General features: G+C 46.9%; 1 protein-coding gene across 1 annotated transcript; it reads left to right on the top strand.

Moving 5' to 3' along the window:
* Positions 1-457: 457 nt before the first annotated feature.
* On the top strand, positions 458-17,709 carry pdgfba (platelet-derived growth factor beta polypeptide a). The gene is made up of 8 exons (XM_030095134.1): positions 458-1,354; positions 10,325-10,427; positions 12,816-12,881; positions 12,969-13,165; positions 13,264-13,349; positions 13,396-14,255; positions 16,200-16,335; positions 16,871-17,709. Exons 1-7 carry the CDS (start codon positions 1,283-1,285, stop codon positions 16,325-16,327), a joined length of 1,512 nt encoding a protein of 503 aa, XP_029950994.1. The 5' UTR covers positions 458-1,282; the 3' UTR covers positions 16,328-16,335; positions 16,871-17,709.
* The last annotated feature ends 3,090 nt before the right edge of the window (positions 17,710-20,799 follow it).

The following is a 20,799-nucleotide window of genomic DNA, read 5'->3' as shown; positions in this document are numbered from 1 at the left end:
CAGCAATGCATTAAAGACTCTCCATCTTGGAATCAGAAAGGTTTTTTGTTCAATTCTGTTCTATTCTAATACAATCATTGTGCAGCAAACAACATTTTAGTGAACTGGCATCAACACTTTGGGCGATTTGAGCATATTGTACTTTTTTCTTCAGTCTATTTCTATAATGAAGAAAATATTCACATTATGATTTTAAATAACATCGTAGATGATACATTTACTCAATTGCTGCCTTTCATTCTTGAATGTTTTCTGGAAGAGACATTTTAGGACCAGTGCCAGTCAAAAAGCACGGCTCAAGGCCAGCGCTGCTCTTATTTTGAAAGTGAAGTTCCGGTTTGGCCGCATCTGTCTTCCTCTGCCTTGATGCGTAAAAGTTGAGGAGGGAGGCCCCGCTGCGCTCCGCTCCTGTTGGAAAAGCTGCGCGCCGCTCCAGACGCAGCCAGAGAGGAGAGAGAGAGGGGCGAGAGCAAGGTGGCTGAACTGGATGAGCTCTGAGACGCACACAGACGCACGGGGACGCACAAGACGAGCGCGAGACACACAGGAAGCCGCTCTCCGTTACAGATATTTAAAAACAGATGAGAAGATTACGCGCGTTTCGCTGTTTGCTGGGATGAGAAAGGTCTTCGGAGTATCCAGAGAATTACGCACGGAACTCCATTCCAAGGTGAACCAACTTTTTGCGCACGGACCTTTTGGAGATGCGTGGAGCCAGCGGTCACCACAGAGATGCGTCTTGCTTTTTCTTTTTTGCATAATCTGAGCCGGGAGTTTACAGTCTGATCCTTGCTGACAGGGATCCTCTCTGGAACGCTTTGGCACATGTTGACGCACAGTTTGGATCGAGAGCGGGGCTCGTGAGGAGTCTCCCGCACACCGCAGCCTGCCAGAAGAGGAACTGCGCGGCCGTGTGCGTCGCGCATCGGGACGCGCTGTGCTTTTACGCACTTGCCGCGCGACCCGCAACCCTTCACGTCTCCTTTAAGTTGACTTAAAAAAAAAAAAAAAGAAAAGAAAGGAAACAAGCGGCGTGGACGGACTCAGACGTCTGGACTGCGCGTGAGTCACCCGTGAGCAAACATTTGGACGAGCGTCGCTCGTCGGCAGTGACACACTCCGGGGGATCTTTAACGGTGCGCGCTGTGCACCGGCGGCGCACGCACGCAGGCACGCACCCGGGGGAACGAGTGGGGACGAGGCTCGGCGGGGCAGCCGGGGGATTGGCCGCCGAGGTGCTAAATGCCCAGCCGGTCGCTCGCGGCTCCTCGGGCTGGGCAACATGAGGTCCTGGGTCCTGCTGCTGCTGCTGGCCGCGCTGCTGGCGGCCCGTCTGCGGATCGGCAGCGCTGAGGTAAGACGCGCCGGGGGCCGGGTGACCTACAGCCGGACAGGGGACACCGACCAGCGGGGAACGAAAGCGCACAGTCCGACTCAAGGCTTACTGAGTGAATTTATGCGGCAGGAGTTGGGATTTTGTGATCCGGGGCGCAATTCGCTGCAATTTCCATCAGATCCCCAGAAGGCTGGATGAGACCTTCAAGTGCAGATTATTGGCTCACGTGCTTACAGTTTCTATCATCATACAGCTTAAAAATGTACTTTCCGTACCTGCCTGCCCCTCTATGATTTCCCACTGATGCTGTAATAACATTTTATTTAAATCCACCATTTAATGTAACTTTAACTCATCATGAGGCAAACATTTCAGCCTGTTATTATCTTTACTGCAACCAAGAAAGTTGAAAGAATGAATGAAAAAAGGATAAATATGTCCATTAAAATCCAAATGTTTGATGGAGATACTCTGACTGTCTCATTCCCTCTGCTTGGATTACAATCCTCATATTTTGTGACTTGAACTTGTGACTGCTCTGTCTGGATGAAGCTCTGTTGAGGAAATTTCTCTTGACAAACCAGAGGAAAACAGTTGTAACTTCATGTTTGTTGTCAGCCGGGTGACATTTAGAGTGGCAGCTGAACGTTCTGCCTGGAGAGAGTTTCCACTGACACACCGTCCCCTCAGGTGATTCTGCACCACGGTGGATGTAACACATCCCACTGTGTGTGTGTGTGTGTGTGTGTGTGTGTGAGTGTGTAGTTTTCCCTCAGTGACTCCCAAGCTTTCGCTGTAATTTCTTGATCTCTGCGGCTGATTTTCGTGTTTCACGCCAGTGATTTTCACCTGAGGTGTTTAATGGAGCAGTGACGGTCGAACCCGGGCTGAAACCGGGTGTTTCGGCCAGTTTCCCAACATCAGGGGTTCAGCGGCTGCAGCAGGAATCCATCCATCACTGCTCGGGTCTGTTTTGACTGTCACATCAGAACATGGAGGGCTTGTTGTCGCCTTGGCGCTGAAATCGTTTCTCAGGGATTTATGAGCTGCAGGGTTTTTTTGCGTTTGCCGACTCTTGTCGAAGCTTTTTACGTAAACAGTGACAGAGAAAGAGAAAGAGCTGCACGTTCACACCAGATGAAGGTCGAGGAATGTGGCGTTTGGCTGCATTGTTCCAGTCATTCAGGTCTTTTTAAGTTTTGCGGTATTTCACTGCAGGACTTTCTCATATTCTACTTTATTCAGCACTTGTTGGTCACATGGATGAGCTGCAAGACTGTTTCCCCCGAAGACACATTTATACAGATATTTAAATAACATTAAATGTTGCTGTCCAGAAACCCGTCTGAGCTCTGCACCCATCACTGCTGTCAAGCTTTTATATATTCATGTAATATAATGTTTAAATTAAGGCAACTGAAGCTTGTTGAATGTGTCTCACTGCACATTAAGTAAAGTCACGACTTTAATGTCATAAACTCTTGTTTTCAGTGACATATTGAGGATCTTCCTTTCTTAAAGACTGCACTGGAACCCACGCTGTTCGAGTCATTTCCAGACATGGAATGCAGTCTGCAGACCGCAGTGCTGCAGAGACGGATTCACAGCAACAACCTCTGATGTGCTGCAGCGTGTTTCGCCTTTTTCCTCTTTTGCAAAGCAGAAATGAACGACGCCACAGATTTCTACAAATTTTACTCACAGCGACGTAAAACTGATCGTCTGCAATGAAAAGCTCCAATGAGTTTATAAATCTGGGTTTGACTTTTCCATAAAGAGAAATTTAAGAAACATTTCAGATGTCTGAGAACTTGAACCAGGAAGTCTGAACCCGAGACGAAACGGACTCAGAGTCTTCCTGTGTGGAATTTGCATGTTCTCCCTGTGCTCAGGCTTCCTTCACTCTAAAAGTGCAGCTTGTTGGTTTGATTACTGGCTCTAGTGTGTCTATGTCTGTGCCGGTGACGCGGTGGAGCTGTCTAGGATGAAACCTGCTCAGATCGGCTCCGGGCCTCGAAGCCGTTATGGAGTGCTGTTTCACCAAAGTTGTGTTTTCTCCCATTCCCACGGAGACGGAGCTTTTTCAAGAAGTTCCACCTTGGGAGCCATTTTCAGTCACCGCTGTTGTGAGCTTGCTCAAGGGCATCTTGGTCATTTAGTTGACAAGAGCTGGGAATCAAACCCGTGACCCTTCAGTTTGTGTCCGCTAGCACGCTGCTGTTGGTGGTCACGGTGGATTCAGCGGCGATTTAGCGGATGCCTCGGTGTGTTTGAGATGAGCACTGACCTTCCGCCTGACCCGGGAGTCAGCAGGCCGGCGGTGAGTCCTCCCTGACTCGCTAATCTCCGCCCTGCCACCGCGTTCCGGCCAAAAAAGAAAAACCAAGACGTCACCGGACCGGTCGCTCAGCCTCGCGCAGATTACTCAGCACATGTGCGGCTCTGCAGGGTCGCCGAGGTCGGCGCGAGAAGTGCAGCCAGAAGAACCGCAAACGGTGGTTCATGAGTCCGGAGTCAGCCGGTTCTGACACAGTACGCCATCAAACATACACACACACACACACACGCAACACATCGGGAGCTGCTGACGGCTCATTTCTAAATCCACTTAACTGGATCTGTAGCGGGATACACAGCGGCGCTCGCACATCAGGTCAGCTCAGCCGTCAGCTGCTCCTCGGCGGCCGGCGGAGGCTTTTCGGCGGGTCGCTCTCTGTGGTCCGAGCGGCCGAGCCGGGACGATTCGCCGCTGCCCGGTGGCTTGATCCATTTTACATAAGAACAACAACTAATCTGCCAGGGATTTCAGGGACTTTGTGCCCGTGTAGCAGTGTGTGTGTGTGTGTGTGTGTGTGTGTGTGTGTGTGTGTGTGTGTGTGTGTGTGTGTGTGTGTGTGTGTGCAGGCACATCTGGATGCACGGCTGGAGCGCAGCCGCGTACGTGTCAGTGGACATATGTGCCTGTGTCTCTGTGAGCGTGCTGCAGAGCTTCAGGCCTCTGACTGAGCAGCGGCTCAGAGTGCTGATTCACTTCCATCCTGCACGAGATTCACTAAACTGCACCTTAACGCAGGGCGGCTGCACCTCGAGCCTGATTGCATTTTGCAGGAGTGTTTTAATGAAGCGTTCGGCCTCTTTGTTTGAGAATGGTTTGCTGGATGCTGCATCCTTTCAGATTTGCAGGAGGAAGTTCTCCAACAGAAGTAAAACAAAAAAAAAATCAGAATTTGGAAAGAAGAAATTTATGAAAAACATAATCAAGGGAAGTCTCAGAGTTAGAATTTGAGGACTAAAAATGAGAATCTTTCGCGATAAAAATCTGCAAACAAAAGTCGCGGTGGGCCAGCTGAGTAAATGCCTCTTATCACAGTAACAGCAGCGTATCTGCAGAACGCTGCGCCGGTAGGCAGCTCTTTCCATTCGCAGTCAAAACACGCAGCCTTAAAAATATCATGCATTTTCAGAAGAAGTGCATTACATTTGGGGCTGAACATTAATCTGTTTGTATCACCTTCTCTCTGCAGTTTGGCTTTTATATCTGCAAAGTTTGAAAAGATCAGGCCCTGAACGAGTTTTTAAGCTTTATGGTGCAGATTTAGCTTTATAAGTATTTATTCATGGACACATTTGTGATAAAATTGAGGCCAATATATATTAGAAAAACAACTAACATCACCATTAAAATGATGCAGAACACAATCAATGTCTTCACTTTGACTGTAGAATTTAATTTATTTCTTTATATTTGAATTTTGTCCTCTAACTGTTGCAGGTTGGTAAATAATGGCTCAGAATTCACACTATTCACTAAATATAGCAGACAGCAGCTGCTAGTTTATCCATCTGACACCGAATCTGTGTTTCTGCCATTTCCATGTAAACAGACATCGTTTACTTTTCTGGAGCAAAATCGAGGCATTTTCCCTGGAAATGTCCCATGAAGGCGTCTGAGTCCATCGGTTTTATGAATCCTAAGCTTGTATTGGTGAAGTTTAGCAGCAGTTCACAAAGAGTTTATTTTCTTGAACAACACAAAGGGCCGATTCACATCTCCTGTTTTTAGGTCAGCCCAGGTGAGTTCTGGCAGCGGCGTTGCTGTTGGGTGTGTGTGTGTGTGTGTGTGTGTGTGGACCTGAAGAGGCGGCGTTGGTGTGGAAGCTGCTGCACCATGCTGCGCATTAAATTCACAAATTTAACCTGATGGTTAAAAGACCATGACATGGCTGCAGTTCCTGCCGTGCATTGACATGTTGTCTCAAACTGCAGCTTCTGTTTATTGTTGAACTCCACATTTTGCAGAAAATCAATAATTCTGTCTTTAATGCTAACGGTTCGTCTCTTCGAAATTTGGTTTCCCTCGATGGAAGAGTGACGTTTGTAGCAGAACGTGTCAACATGACGTGCACTAACTGCAATATTTCAAACAAGTTTAACTTAATATAATAGAATTACGTCGACTTTTCCAAGACGAGGTTGTGGAGAATAGGTTTTCCTTGGCTTGGATGTAGCAATTATGCCGGATCCTTGTGGATATAAAACACTTCAGATTCGTAGCGTCTGGCTTCAGGTTGGCTTATTTCTCCACTGAAGTGGTTTCGGTCTGGTTTGAGGCTGATTGGATAAAAACAAGACACGTTATCACGGAAAATTGAGTGAGAATCGCTGACTTAAAGCGTGCGTCTGTGTTCTGAGCAGATGGTTAATTCTTCACATACCTGTACAGTCGCACACCTGAGGGACTGATTTACTGACAGAGCCTCGGCTCAGAACAGTCGGCTCTTCAAGCTCTGTCGCTGCAGTCAGGCGAAGCTGAGGGTGTCTCACCTCTGCTGCTGCTGCTAATGTGTGTGTGTGTGTGTGTGTGTGTGTGTGTCAGATGCCGTACACTGGCAGCTCGCCACGGTTTCCAGAAGAAGGCATGTGTTATGACACTGCGTGTGATTGTGAGTCACCAGCAGATACTATTTTGTATGTGTTTATTATATTGAACCGTGTGTGTGTGTGTGTGTGTGTGTGTGTGTGTGTGTGTGTGTGTGTGTGTGTGTGTGTGTGTGTGTGCGTGTGTGAGCCGTCAGCTGGCCCCATAATTACATTCCATTACACTTCACCTTTCTCCTCAAACATTCCAAACAATCTCGTTGCCTTCCAGGCTTCCTCTGAGGCCCCTGCTGCGTGTGTGTGTGTTTTATTGAGTGTGTGTGTCACCTGCCTGTAGATCTTGACATCTTACCAAACTGTCTTCATGACCCACACACTCACCTACACACACTCTGATATGGAAGCTGTCAAACCCTCTGAGCTCCACCGGTTTGTTTTACTAACTGGCAGTTTGCTGCTGGTTCCTGCGATCAGCTGTTTCCTGTCGATCGTCCCTCTCTCTAATTTGTACGTATGTGTGTGTGTGTGTGTTTGTGAGCGTCTATGTGTGTGTTTACGATGACCACTCTCAGTGTAATGATAGCTTGTTTGCGGAGTGAAAACTGACTCTGTGTGTGTGTGTGTGTGTGTGTGTGTGTGTGTGTGTGTGTGTGTGTGTGTGTGTGTGTGTGTGTGGCTCTCTGGGCAAACTGAACAAACAGTTAAGTGTTCAAGCATCCGAATGTAAAGGATAAATGGGAAAAGAGGGGGCGTGTGTGTGTGTTTGAGAGTGAGTGTGTGTGTGAGTGTTTGAGAGTGTGTGTGTGTGTGTGTGTGTGTGTGTGTGTGTGTGTTTGTTTAAGTAGGTCAGCCAGTGGCTCCTGAAAGTCATCCAGGTGTCCTGAGCCATCGCCGCCCACAGAGCAGACAGACAGTCGAGAGGGAGAAATGTGGCGATTCTCAGAAAGACGTTTCCAAAAGAGCAATTCTGATCGTCTTCATTATCTTTCTCACATTTATTAAACACTTATTGATTGATTTCTACCATTTCTGCCAAATGTTCACGATTGAACTCTGCTGTTAAAATAACTACAACGATCAGGTGGACTTCAGTTTGAGGACAAACTCCCCCTTTAGGCTCATTTGTCATCCATTCGTTGAGCCTTTCTCTATTTTCTTCACTCAGTGGTTCAGATGGTCGTAAACGGTTGTAAACATGCAGCTTCGTTTGAGACGCTCTGGAGAAATGCTCTCATCCGCTGACACAAATAACAACAATGTACAGAACAATGCTTTCCTTGATGGTCTGTGAGGGATATTTCTGCCCTCGGTGCAACACTGGTGGAGCACAAGAAGCAATAATCCCCGGACAGACGCCTCTCCTCTCAGAGCACCTCAGAATGACAGCAGCAGAGGACTTTTGAAGCCACATTTCAGATAACTAACTCATTTTTTATTGCAACAAAGATGAAGCAGATTTTTTCAGGTTAGACAAAAGAAAACAGAAAATGAGATCTTTTTGTTTTTAGATCCACTGTGATTTTTACCACAGTGAGCGACTACATGTCTGTTTAGGAGGATATAGACTGATGGGACTGATATTATTGCCACAGTTTTGATGAATTAAGTTGCTGCTGTACGGAAGAGTTTCTGCCTCCTCTTGATATTTTATCAGAACGTAACCTCCATCTGGTTTTCTCTTTCACTTTATATTGAATTATATTGATGTCCGATATTGGTGTCCTTGAAAGTTGGCATCAAATCATCTTCTGATGCTAAACTGGATGCAGCTCTAACAGTTTCTTTCTAAAGATGTCTTCACTTCCCGTCCCGTATCCTGACACTGCAGGTTCACTTTTCCAAACTTTAAATTTGGTGAACTGTGGTTCGCTCCAGAGTTACTGTTTTTGCACAGCTGAATTTAAAGTGTCGGTGTTAAAAATTCAAAATAAAACTTTTACGTCCCGGCAAACAAACCACACATGGACACCAGGACGCTTTTACGAGGTGGCATGTGACTCCGTCTTCCATGGAAATATTCAGGAAGTTGGACTATTTGGAGACATAAAAACCACAGGAGGAGGGACAGATGAGCTGTGTTACAAAAGAAACCGAGAAATTGATTTGCATTTGCATCTGGAGCCAGTCCTGCCAGATATAATGTCACTTTCACTCTCTCCTCCGCTTCATATGGATTTTACATTTCAGTTTTGTCCAGAAGGGGCGTGAACACCCCTGAATATCCACGTTTCATCTGCTCCACCTCCCGTCTCTGCTGCTGCAGGCTAAATGTTTACTCAAGATACTGTAAAGATTTTACAGCCGTGCTCATGAATTCTGCATGAATATAGAAGCAAGAAGTCAGACTCAGTCTCTCTCTCTCTCTCTCTCTCTCTCTCTCTCTCTCTCTCTCTCTCTCTCTCTCTCTCTCTCTCTCTCTCTCTCTCTCTCTCTCTCTCTCTCTCTCTCTCTCTCTCTCTCTCTCTCTCGCTCCCCTCGAGCCACCCCGGTATCTGTAGCCCTCCTTAATTTGTTTTGGCATCTTCTTGGCATGTGACTGTATCAAGTGTTGTTCCAACTGCGCTCGGATCGTATCGACTTACAGCCAGCCAAAGCAAAAAGTGCCACGGCGTTCTGAGTCATCCGCCTTTGATCTGGAGGAAGAAACCGCAGGAGTTTCCCTCAAAAAAAAAGAAAAAAACACAAAAAAAACGGCCACCCTGGATCCATAGTGAATCCCCGCCGCTGCATTCATTAAAACTTCATTAAGGTTCACATTTCTCCTCTCGTTTTGAGCGATAATCAAAGAGATTACATAACTTTTGTTAGATAATACCATAGCATTTTGGGATTTTTGGTGGGTTTTTTTTACCCTAAGTTTATGTTATTTAACTTAACTTCCTCAGTTTTTTTGTAAATAGCAACATTTCCCTCGATGGCCGAACCACAGCAGCACTAGAGAAACGGAGGCTAATTGCCCTGCAAACACCAATCACAAGCAGCACTTCCTTTGAAGGAGGAAGTGAAACTGGAGCAAGTTTTGACTGGAGATGAAGGATAAAAATAAAGATAACACTCGCAAGAACTTGATTGTTTTGGTTTTTGTGCCTCTCCTTTTCAAAACTTTGCACTTTCTCCACTTTCTATACCCAAATGATGTTAACTGAAACAGAAATCTTGCAAACTTTTGAACTTTTATTTTATAGTTTCCAAGTTTGTACGTTTTATCTGTTTTAATGTTATGAACCATTTCAGTACACTTATGGAAAATTCAATAAAAACCAATTAAATTACTTCACTATTGCACTTTGTTAATGTTAATGATGATTCTTCAAGATGTAGTTCCACAGGGTTCTGTGTTAGGACCCATACTCTTCACTCTATACATGCTTCCTGTAGGGAATATGTCCAGGAAACCATTAAAAATAATTAGTTTTTTTCTTTATAAAAATGCCTTGAGTTGACTGCAAAGTATGTATTTAGTGTGATATGAATTGGTTGACTTTAGCATTTCTTCCCTCACTAATATGTTCTTTTAAATTCAAGATTGACCCAAACTAACACTGTGTTTACTTCCAAATAAGCTAGTTAACCTGATATCGAACACATTTGAATTCAGCTACCTTCAAAATCTAACTAGTCTAACTTAGACTTGGACGTTGAACGTGAGGGATCTGAGGTGTTTCAGTGTGTCTGGGCCAGTTTGACTGCTTGTGGGAGCATTGAGGAGGTCGTCTGCAGTCTGTGTCTTCACGGTAACAATAGGCATTTTGTGTCAGAGCAGCTCTTTAGGTAATTTTTGGAAATGAGTAACTTGTTTGGGAACCTTAGATGAGACCAGCAGGACCTCTTTCAGTGTGTTCCCTTTGCTTTTGTCGTAATTACTTGATTTTCCAGACGTTACCATCAATTTTAACCCTTTAGCTCCAGTGGAAGCGCCTGACGCCTGCTAGACCTCATCTATATCAATGATATGTCGGGTCAACAGAAGCAGATCCACCTGCTGAACGGAGACTTTGCTGCAAGATTCGCTTCGCTTTCAAACACGCCCAAAAATATCTAATGGCTGAGCTCACCGCAAAACAGATGAGATAACAGAACATTACAAGTGTCGGTGTCTGCCTCTCACAGGGCGATCCGCTCCCTCCAGCGCTGGTGGACCTGGTGAGGAACTCCCCCATCTCCTCCGTGGAAGACCTGAAGCTGCTGCTGCAGCAGGAGACCAACGCAGTCGGTACTAATGAACACACACACACACACACACACACACACACACACACACACACACACACACACACACACACACACACACACACACAGAGTAATAAGACAGATGTGTGGGAGGCAGGCATGTGGGTGTGACCGCTGAGCCCTGAGGAAGGAATGCGGAGTGAGAGCAGATCGGCGAACATGCCAAACGCCGCGCTGAAGCAGTGTTTACCAGCGGCAGCAGGAGTGATGAGGCGGAGTAACACTGACCTTGAGTGTCGGCAAAGCTAAAGTGGAGCGAGAGAAACTCCCAGCGCGAGGTCACCGCATTGTTCTGCTGCTCCGGATCCCCGAGCCGGGCTTTGAATAATGGAAGTCTGCGTTTGTGTGACAGAAAAGAAAAGAAAAAGCCCCGTCCGCCTCTGCGCCGCCGCCCCAAAACAGAACCAAAACAAACCGGCGCGCACGTCGTGGGCACGGCCGTGAAAAATTCATCAGCGTGTCTTTCAGAGGAACCCAGTCACACATACATATATTAATAGACGACGCTTTGATCGCATCATAATGCATAAATAACAGGGTGACGTAACAGAGAGGAAGCAGCTCGGGGAACCGGGCTCACAAGCAGGTCACAAGGAAGTGACTCCAAATGCGTGTTTTTACCCAGAACAGAAGTTTTTATTTGGGCCGCGGACTGGTTGTTCGGGAGTTGTGGCAGATTCATCAAGACCTGACGAACATGAGTCCTGAGTATCAATTTATCTACGCGATGGGCCAGAAAACCCATTGATTAGCTTCCAATAGGTAAAACAAACCGATGAAAAGGATTGATTTTTCTTTTTTTTGAAAATCATCTCAGTCGTGTTTGTAATTTGACACTAGCTTCGCTGACCTATTCAATGCAATCTTATGTGGAAGCAATGTACGACTTCATGTCTTATACACTCCTGGTTGTAAATACATATGAGAGTGGCTTTAATTTGTTATATAGCACCAGCAAACTCCAGATTCATTTAAACTGTCCAACTTTAAGTTGTGGAATCACAAACAAAAACATCATCAAACAAGCATTACTGTGCAGAAGCCTGATGGGAATTTTACCTTCAGGGTGTTTTTGCATTGTATTTTTCACCATAACTTCAATATAATATGTATGAAAATGTAGAAACACACCATTATTATGGCATTATTCAATGTTTTCACACAGTTTAATGACTTAATGCTGCATGCAAACAACAGCTTTTAATTCACCTGAATGTGGATTTATTGAGGGTTTCCCCTCCATTTTCTTTTTCTGGGTGTTGTCTCACAGCAGCAGTAACATTTTGATGTCATTCAGCACGAGGTGCCTGTTTCCCAACATAATTCTAAAACACACTTCAGGGTTTTTCAGAGGGTTCTCAGGTCTGATTTGGCAAATTTTGGAGGGAAGCTAATTAACAATTAAGGTGGTCGGAATGCCTGAGTTTGAGAAAAAAAACTAAAAGCAAAGTTTCCAGTGGTGCTAGACATGCATTTAAAATACTTAATATTCATAATAATCACACAAGTTTGGAAAAATATCGGTCATATCGGTCACAAGCCGAGTGATTCAAGTGGAAAGATTTCTTTTGCCTGCTTTTGAAAAGTGCCTCCAAATATTTGGATTTGGTTAAAAAACATGAGTGAATAACTGAATGTTATATCTGTCCAGATGTATTCTGTGAATATATTACATTTTTGAGCCAATCAGTCATAAATTTAAGATTCATTTGAATATATTGAACCCGGTTCAAGTCTCCTCTTCTCAAAAACGATGAATTGCACCGAGGTTTGAATTATTACCACCCAGCTAATCTTTTTTGGCCCACTGCTTTTTTCTTTAGAGGAACGAGCATTTGAACACGTCGAGGGGGAGTAAAGAAATCAGTCCCAGCAAGCAGTTTCACACAGATAAATGCAGCCATAGGATAAGAAAGCAGCGATTGAGGACTATAAGGTTTTGCAGCAGGCAGTTAATTAGAACTATCAGGCACCAAATAACACTGTGTGTGCATGCACGCACACACACACACACTGACACACACACACGCAGTGACCATGAGCTATCTGCACCGGGGATATAATTAGGACGGAGGGGCTGCAGCATGAAATGACGACATGTGAGAGTGCAAACACACACGCTCACAGATCCAGGCACTCGCTATATTTAACAGCTCATGTCTCCCCAGCAGTGTTCCTGACAGCGGCCAGACAAATCGCGGCAGAAAATAGCCTAATTGTTTTAGCGAGAAGGGGGAAAAAAAAATGGCTTCCTTTGTGCAGTGAACAATGAGCTCGGCTAAAAACTGAGGCTGGCGTGTTTTCCAGCTGTGGGTTTCTTGTAAAAGACTTTCTTCAACAGTGTGTTGACTCTGATAATTCTGACTTCTAGAAGACGAGGAGGACGAGCATGACATGGTCACGAACCACACCCGGGGTCGCTACGTTCGCAGTCTTGGTAGGTTTCGCCCGTTCTTCCGTTCGTGTCGCGCTCTGTCTGCGTTGGCGTCGATCTGACCGCCGTCCGCCTCTCCTCTCCTGACAGTGGAGGCGCAGCCGGCTCAGCAGGCGGCCTGCAAGGTCCGGACGGAGGTGATGGAGGTGACGAGGTCCATGCTGGACCGCCGCAACGCCAACTTCCTGCTGTGGCCGCCGTGCGTGGAGGTGCAGCGCTGCTCGGGCTGCTGCAACACGCGGCTGCTGCAGTGCGTCCCGACCGTCACGGCCAGCAGATACCTGCAGGTATTCCAGCGTTTCAGCGTCGGCGCTGACGCTTTCTGAGACTCAGCTTCACATTTCTGTTTCCTGATGTTGGGATGTCTCTGCGTCTCTGCTTCCAGGTGATAAAGATTCAGTACGTGAACAAGCAGGCGCATTACGACAAGGCCATCATCTCCGTGGAGGACCACGTCAGCTGCCGGTGCCAGCCCCCCTCCTCCTCCTCCTCCTCCTCCTCGTCTTCCTCCTCCACGGCTGCGGTTCCCCGCTCCTCCAACCCCGCTCCGCCCCCTCCCCCACTGCAGCTGCCCCCCCCCGCCCGCCCACCCGCCCCGGCCCCGCCTCCCGGCCTCCGCCAGGACTCAGACCTCCAAGGCCGACCTCCACCGCCACGACGACCTGAAGCACAACCAGCAGCACTACCGGGCCGAGGAGCGCGAGCCGGCGGCGAGGCAGTGGCAGCAGGGCGGCTACACCCAGCTGGTGCGCTGGACGCAGCCGCGGGTCACCGGCCTGCTGGGGGCGGCGCACGGCGTCCTGGGAGGCGCGCAGCCGGTGGGGCACGGCAGCGGCTACGACGGCAGCCGGGAGGAGAGCCACGCCTCCAACGGCGACGGAGACCAGCGGCAGCAGCCACACCGTCCAGCGGGAGCCGAGGACCGAGAGCTGAGGACGCAGTATCGGCTCCACGCCCCTCAGTCGGACGCCGCCTCCCCGCCGCTCCCCCCAACGCAGCCCCCACCCGCAGGACAAACCCCCACCCAACCCCTGACCACCGTCCTCAAAGACTCAGTGACCAGCCCCACATACTCAGAGGTCACGCGCTACAGACAGACCCAGACCGCCGCCGTCAGGCAGAGGGGAGGGGCCGAGCGGGAGGACGGCGGCTCCGCCCACAGCGGCGACACGGCCGGGGCGGAGCCGGCAGTTCGGGGGGCGGAGCCGACCGCTCGAGAGGCGGAGAAAGACTCTAAAGCAACGAGTGAGGACGGTGGTTTAACGGAGGAGGAGAGGAGGAAGAAACTTCTGGAGATGGTACAGAAGGAGCCGGATGTACAGACTCTTCATCCTCATCATCCTCAGCAGAGACCAAAGCCCACCACATTCAAAACAGGTAGGCCCAAGAACATCAGCTGTGTGTGTGTGTGTGTGTGTGTGTGTGTTTTATTAGGGTCAATGTTTCCTGTGTAACATCTCATGGCGGTTTTCGTTTGTTACCATTTATAGTTAGAAATTAATCCCAGTTCAGAGGTTTGGATTTCAAGTATCTCGTTTCAAGTTTCTCAGACACTGATTCTATGATGATCTGGTGAAGGTCTGTCCAGATTTACATGAAACTTATTTAGATCTGTTCCAGAATGTCCATCCATCCCTCCGTTTTCACCCTGGACACAGCAGTCAGCAGCACAGGGAGAACATGCAAACCTCGGACTGAACGGCCTCATTGGCCAGTAGAAGCAGCAGTTAATAGACTGAAGAGGTCTGACACAAAGAGATTAAACTTGGAGATCGTAGGTCCTTCTTTAAAGTGGAAACGTGTCTTCAGAGTCGTCACAAAAATGAAAACTGTGCAGCAAATCAAGGCTTCATCTGTTGTTTCATTGGAAACATCTTGTGTCAGTAGTGAGGAGAATGGGTGGACATGGTTTATCTTGATATGCAACAAGATGCAGGCAAGGCCTTTACTTTCTCTCGCTCAGAGGACTGTTTGGACCGCCAGAGCAAACTGAAGGACCCGGAGAAATCCCACTCAGCACAGGAAGAACACGCCGGGTCCCTACGAGCCAGAAAGAGCCTGTTGATGGACGACAGATGCAAATCAGAAGCTGTGTTATTGTATGAGCTGCGGTGCTCCACCGGTCTAATGGTTTCGCTTCCGGAGAGGGATATTTTAGGATCGAGTCCTGCATGCTTCAGTACCTAAAATAACCAAAATGAAAATATAAACAAGCAAGATCTAGTTAAGAAGGGCGTTTATCGGCTGTTGGTGGTTTATTTGTTTGATATGTTGAGTGGTTAATAAAATGGGAGGGTAAAATGAGCAACTTCTTCAATATCATGAGATAATTAGCCTTAATCTATTGATCTGAATGAGAGCCCCAGCGGTCCAACAGATCAGGCACTCGCCCCCCCCCCCCCCAGCGCTGAAGCTTAAAGGCTTCAGTCCCACCGTGTGTAATATGAATCAGCCTTTAATCGTTGCATTCACAACCTGGAAACGGCAAAGAAAATATGCAGAGGGGCCGCCTCCGAATGAAATAAATGAGCATGTCAGATTTGAGGAAACAGTTTCAATATATTGTGCAGAGAAAAATGGAATGGCTGCATGTCCATCCAGAAACACAATGCCTCCAGCTGCCACCTGCACAGAAGAATGAAAATACAGTAATCAGGAACACAATCAACAAAGAGCAGCGGCTTGGAGAGGCGCCGCGCCCCAACCGCCGACGTCAGGCTGGGAACGCTGAGTTCACGCCGGCAGCGGAGCCGACCTGCAATTTTAATCACAGTCCTTATCATCAATTAGCATGAAGATATAAATCCTCTCAAATCTGAACGCAGCCGGCGGCTTCAAGGTCATGCAGAGCATTTCAAGGTTGCAGTCAGAGCTTCACACCCGGGTTCATGCTTCACTCTCTTTTTTATCAGTAAATAAAACAGTACATTTCAAGTTTCCATTCCTATTATCTGGTCTGATCTTCTCAAAGAAAATGGATTTGTATGTTTGGTTTTTGCTGTCAATACTACCCAGAACCAGAACGTTCTGTGACGTCTGTCGGGCTGCAGGTTTCATTCATGACGTTTACTCAGTACCCTTCTGTGCTCTCAGCGGCGCATTAAATGTTACAGGGTCACCGTCGCCTCAATGCCTGAAAGGTCGATGGTCTTTAAATAATTTATGTCAACATTTAGAGGAATGTGACAATGTGAGAAACTTTCTATTTCTATTCAAGTTCCTGTTGATTCGAAGGCTGTAGCAAAAGACACGGGTACAACTGTGCCTTGGAAAATACGGATGTTTTATTAATTTTCTGAATCTCCGACTCTTCTCCTTCAGCGTTCTCGACCGTGGCTCCCGCCTCGCCTCTGGCCCGCCAGGCGCCGTTCAGACCCGCTTCGCCCCGCCGCAGGAGAAAACACCGCAAGCGCATCAGCAAAGCAGCCATGAGGGCCATGATCATGTAGAGCCCGAGGTGAGAGAGAGGAGCAGAGCCGCTCCTCGTCTGAGGCTGAAGTTCAGATTCATCAGTGAAACTCGCTGTACTTTACTGATTAATCTGAACTGTAAAAGTTTGGTAACTGAATGAGTTCATTAGCAATCTGCAGTTATCTTATGTGATAGTTGTTTCATGATCTGAACCATCTGGAATTCATCTCAGGAAATAATCAGCCTAAAAACTAAATTAATTTCAGACTAATTTGCAGATTTCGACTGATTCCAACTGTATTTCAGGGCTTTTCTGAGTAGAGTAACGATTTATCAGCTTAAAAATGTTAGAAAGAATAAAGCTTTGTTGTGTGGACACAGTGAATTTAGACCTGCAGAAAGAGGGGATTTTTCACAACAGCACCCACTAGTGGTCATACATTTAAACTTCATTGTTTTCAACATGTCGCGTAAACATTACAACGTGAAACTGGTGTGTTTTCACTTGAAATGTTGAAACGAGTTGATAAAGTCTGAAAATGAAGCCACTAATCCAGTGAACCTGTGTCTTTCTCCGACAGGAAGTGGATTAAGCTAACCAAAACATTTTGGCCTGAAACGTTGCTCCAGACCGACACGGAGGCACAAACCGAGCGAGGATTGATTCTCCAGTGTGGACCAGTTGAGACTGGAGGCGGCGGACTGCGCTGCTGAGGAAACGCCACCCGGTCCAGAGGTGCTAAAGGAAGATCCAGGCTTTATGGATTAAATGAAAGTGCAATCTGATGAACTCCTCGAGGGCTGGAGGACCTTCGTCACACTAAAACACTGGATTGGATTGACTTGAGCCACACAGTCCGGCTGAAGCTGTGAGGAAATCGGCCGGGCTGGGGGTCTCCTCAGGCGGTCATTGATTGGCCGCTGTGGAAAATCTGACTGTGACTCTGAATGTGGAGCTCGGGTCGAAGGACTGAACTTCTACACTGGGATGATAGCTGGAAACTGTAACGTGCAGCTGGGGCCTGGATGCCAAACCCTACTGTTATCCTAACATTATCTAACACTGGAGTAGCCACACACTGACCTAGAGAAGTGCTCTGCCGTGTACTGTAGCTAAATGTACTGGAAAATATCAATAACCCGCTCATTTTGTACTACTGCCAGATCAAAAACGGAATGGAATAACAACTAAATGCCTGCTTAGATAACCTGCTATGAATATCCACGTCGAAGCAAGTCTTAAAGGCCTGGCTTTTAGAGATCGCTGCCAGCCAGTTATAGCCAACACTGTAATGTATAAATGCTTTTAGAAAATGATTTCCAGGGGAAAAGAAAAGCAAAAGAACTTTATTTCTTAACTTATTTAAAAAAAAAAAAAACAAAACAGGAGGATATGAAGTCCTCTGGTTCTCAAGTGTAATTATTGTTGCAGAATATAATTATTGGTTGTCCAGCTGTTACTGTAATGAATGTTATTTTTAATATAAAATAAAAATCTTGAAGTTGGCGGAGTGTGTTTGTGCGCGTCTGCAGGTGGTGCAGTGGACTCACCTGCCGGTCGGCGCCGCACGTCCTCCCAGCGCTGTCACGCAGAGCCGGCGGCGGGCGGCAGAAACGGCCGGTCGCCGTGGCGACCCGGCGTCGGACGTGTCAACACGGCCGTATCGTATGGCGAAAGGGAGACGGGGGAGGGAGGGGGGGTGTCAGCCCAGGAATGGGCAGAAGATGGACGAGGGGGAGCGGGTGGGGGAGGCCCAGGCAGGGGGGGAAGAGCTCAAACATCACAAGTAGCACACAAAAAATAAGATCCGAGACACTTTTGATTAATTACAGTAAAAATTCACAACAAGGTGGCGGACTGGACTCCCGTCTCGGAGACGTTCTCAGAAGGCGTCATGTGATCCGGAGCAGGGTTTCCCCCCCGACGCTCCTGCAGTCAGCAGATTCTGTTCTTTCAGAGCGATGATTCAGCACGATTCCAGACACATAAACACACAACGGGAGAAAGAGCCATTTCACCTGGAGATCGAAGTCACTCCGTGTCCTGATACACGGCAACAGACCCGAAAACACAACTTTTCTGAAACGCTGCTGCTGTTCACGCGCTCCATGCTGCAGTAAACAGTCGTCACCACAACAACGAGACAACTTTAGCGTGAACTTATGAATTTTTTACAAAAACAAATAAAAGCACTACGTTGTGTTCAGTGTTTCTGCCACTGCAGTGTAAACGGACATCGTTTTCAGACCGTTGTCGTGTAAATGTGAAACTTTTCTGAAACTAAAATCATAATGCGTTTTCTCTTGAAACATGTAAACAGGGTCTACAACACATCGATGAACCTCAAAACCTTACGCCCACAAATAGACAGGAAAAACATGAAAACCCCCTGCAGATGGAGACTGTTACCACGATACCGCCGTGAAATTAGACTGGAGGCCACGCCTCCACCGGGTAGTGTTTACGCTCACATCTCAACAAAGATTATTATCCGTCAACATCCGCACGTCATTTTCAGAGCGTAAAATTTCTCAAAATGTAAACATCTCACAGTCTTTATCCCCGTTGAAGACATGATCTGTGAGCGTGTCTCCATTCCAGGGATCAGCCGGTGGTCCATCCTCACCTCTCCTCCAGTTCATGTGCTAAAGTGTCATTGGCAAGACGCTCAACGCCTCGGCAGCTGTTCCCTCTGCAGTGTGTGTGTGTGTGTGTGTGTGTGTGTGTGTGTGTGTGTGTGTGTGTGTGAAATTGATTATATAATTAAAGTCCATTTATTACTACTATTGGCATTTTTTGACTGGTTGGATGCTGATTTGTTGCAAATCCCAACAAAACTGATTAAAAGCAGAAAATATGTTTCTCAAATGAAACGTACAGAATATGTGGATCCATATGTGGTGAAATGGAATGAGCAATATCTAAAAAACAAACAAACAAACAAACAAAACAATCCCTCTGACAAAGTAAAAATGAAAAATCAAAGTTCTATCAAAAGTCACATTACATTCCTTTCGTTGCAGGATTCGAGTGCTAAAACTGAGCATTGTGAAGAATTACACAAATATTTCTCCAGCTTGGCGCCTGTTTCCAAGAACTTTTCAACAACCTTCTCCATGTCGAGCTCCACAGTTTATTCTAAGAACAACGACTTCGACTCCATTCAGCGGCTCAAACGCCACAGACCAGTCAGACAATAGGAAAAGGTCACAGTCGAGCCAATCGAAGTCCCAAAACTCATCTGGGCGAGCACAATGATATTTTTAGTGGCAGGAATGAAAATACGCCTCATGTTCTAATAATCGGGACAGCCTGTTCCCGCTCTCGTCCCGAGACGCTCGGTGGTGGAGAGAAAATTCCTAAAGCACTTTTACTGAGAGCAGTTTATCACAATTTCACATGATTGCAGTAAAAACTGAAATACTGAAGCTCTCAGTTCCCCAGATTTTTACTTAATTTCCAAATCAAAGTACAAAAACTCTCCCATCTCTTCCCATAAAGTTGAGAACACGTGGACGATGTGTAACAACCAATAATGTTATAAGTTTGGCCTTTTTCAATGTAATAAAGCTCAACTCGTAATAATTTACCAATATTATAATCCCATATTGGAGCCAGCACAGATTGTGTGAATATTGAGTTATTGTGTGATCCTGCAACAGCAGTTTTAAAATGTTATAACTGCAGCTAAACACATGAAGATACATAGATAGGGCTGCATTTCTTGAAATGAAAGTCTGTTTTGCAGGTTTTGAGCTATTTCCTTCCTAAAGATAGGTCTCGTAGAGAGAAACAGCATCATGTTCATTCATTGTTCATACAGCCTCTGCAGCGCTCTCATTCATGGTTTTACTCAATGTTTTACTGTTTTATGATATTGTTGCAAAGTTATTATCAACTTTATCACATTTAAAATGGCTAAAATTATTACTTTTTATGACAGTATTGGTTGCTAAATGTCTCTATAAAAGGAAAGTAAGTCAAGACAGAAAGATGAATGTTAAAACAAGGAGGAACAAACGGCGCGACGATAGCAGAATGCAGGTTAAGCTGCTGTACTGACGCGACTGAGAGGCTGTGTGTTGGTCACCGCCGGTAATTTGGGGCCCTATTTAGAGAGGAACGGTCCATTGACCGTCGGCGTCAGCGTTGCATCCCTTCTCCTGGAGGTCACGACCCCGCAGACTCGCCCTGCAGCCAATGGGCATCCAGGTGTGAGGTCTTGTGGTGAAGTGAACCAATGAGGGTGAGCCAAAGTTCAGCCGGGTCGCCGGGGCCAGCCGCGGCCGGGGCCAGCCGTGTGTGTGTGTGTGCGGTGTCCCTCTGGCGACTGTGTGCGACTGTGTTCGGGTGTTGTGAAACAAATGGAGAGTGTGTCTGCTGCTGCGCCAGGCGGTTAATGAGCCGGTACCTGGCAGCCAATCAGGGGCGCCGGCAGCCTCCGGGGTCGCACCGAGGCGGCGTGTGCAAACACCGCGGTCGGCCCTCCTACATTTGACGCACTCCTGA

This window comes from Salarias fasciatus, chromosome 6 (genome assembly GCF_902148845.1).
Source record: "Salarias fasciatus chromosome 6, fSalaFa1.1, whole genome shotgun sequence".
In the NCBI taxonomy this organism is placed as follows: domain Eukaryota; kingdom Metazoa; phylum Chordata; class Actinopteri; order Blenniiformes; family Blenniidae; genus Salarias; species Salarias fasciatus.
This window is presented reverse-complemented; position numbering and strand designations above follow the sequence as displayed.

Coding starts and splice junctions, on each gene's coding strand:
- pdgfba (XM_030095134.1), top strand. CDS start 1,283: ATGAGGTCCTGGGTCCTGCTGCTGCTGCTGGCCGCGCTGCTGGCGGCC. Junction 1,355..10,324: donor TGCGGATCGGCAGCGCTGAG/GTAAGACGCGCC, acceptor TGCCTCTCACAG/GGCGATCCGCTCCCTCCAGC. Junction 12,882..12,968: donor TCGCTACGTTCGCAGTCTTG/GTAGGTTTCGCC, acceptor CTCTCCTGACAG/TGGAGGCGCAGCCGGCTCAG.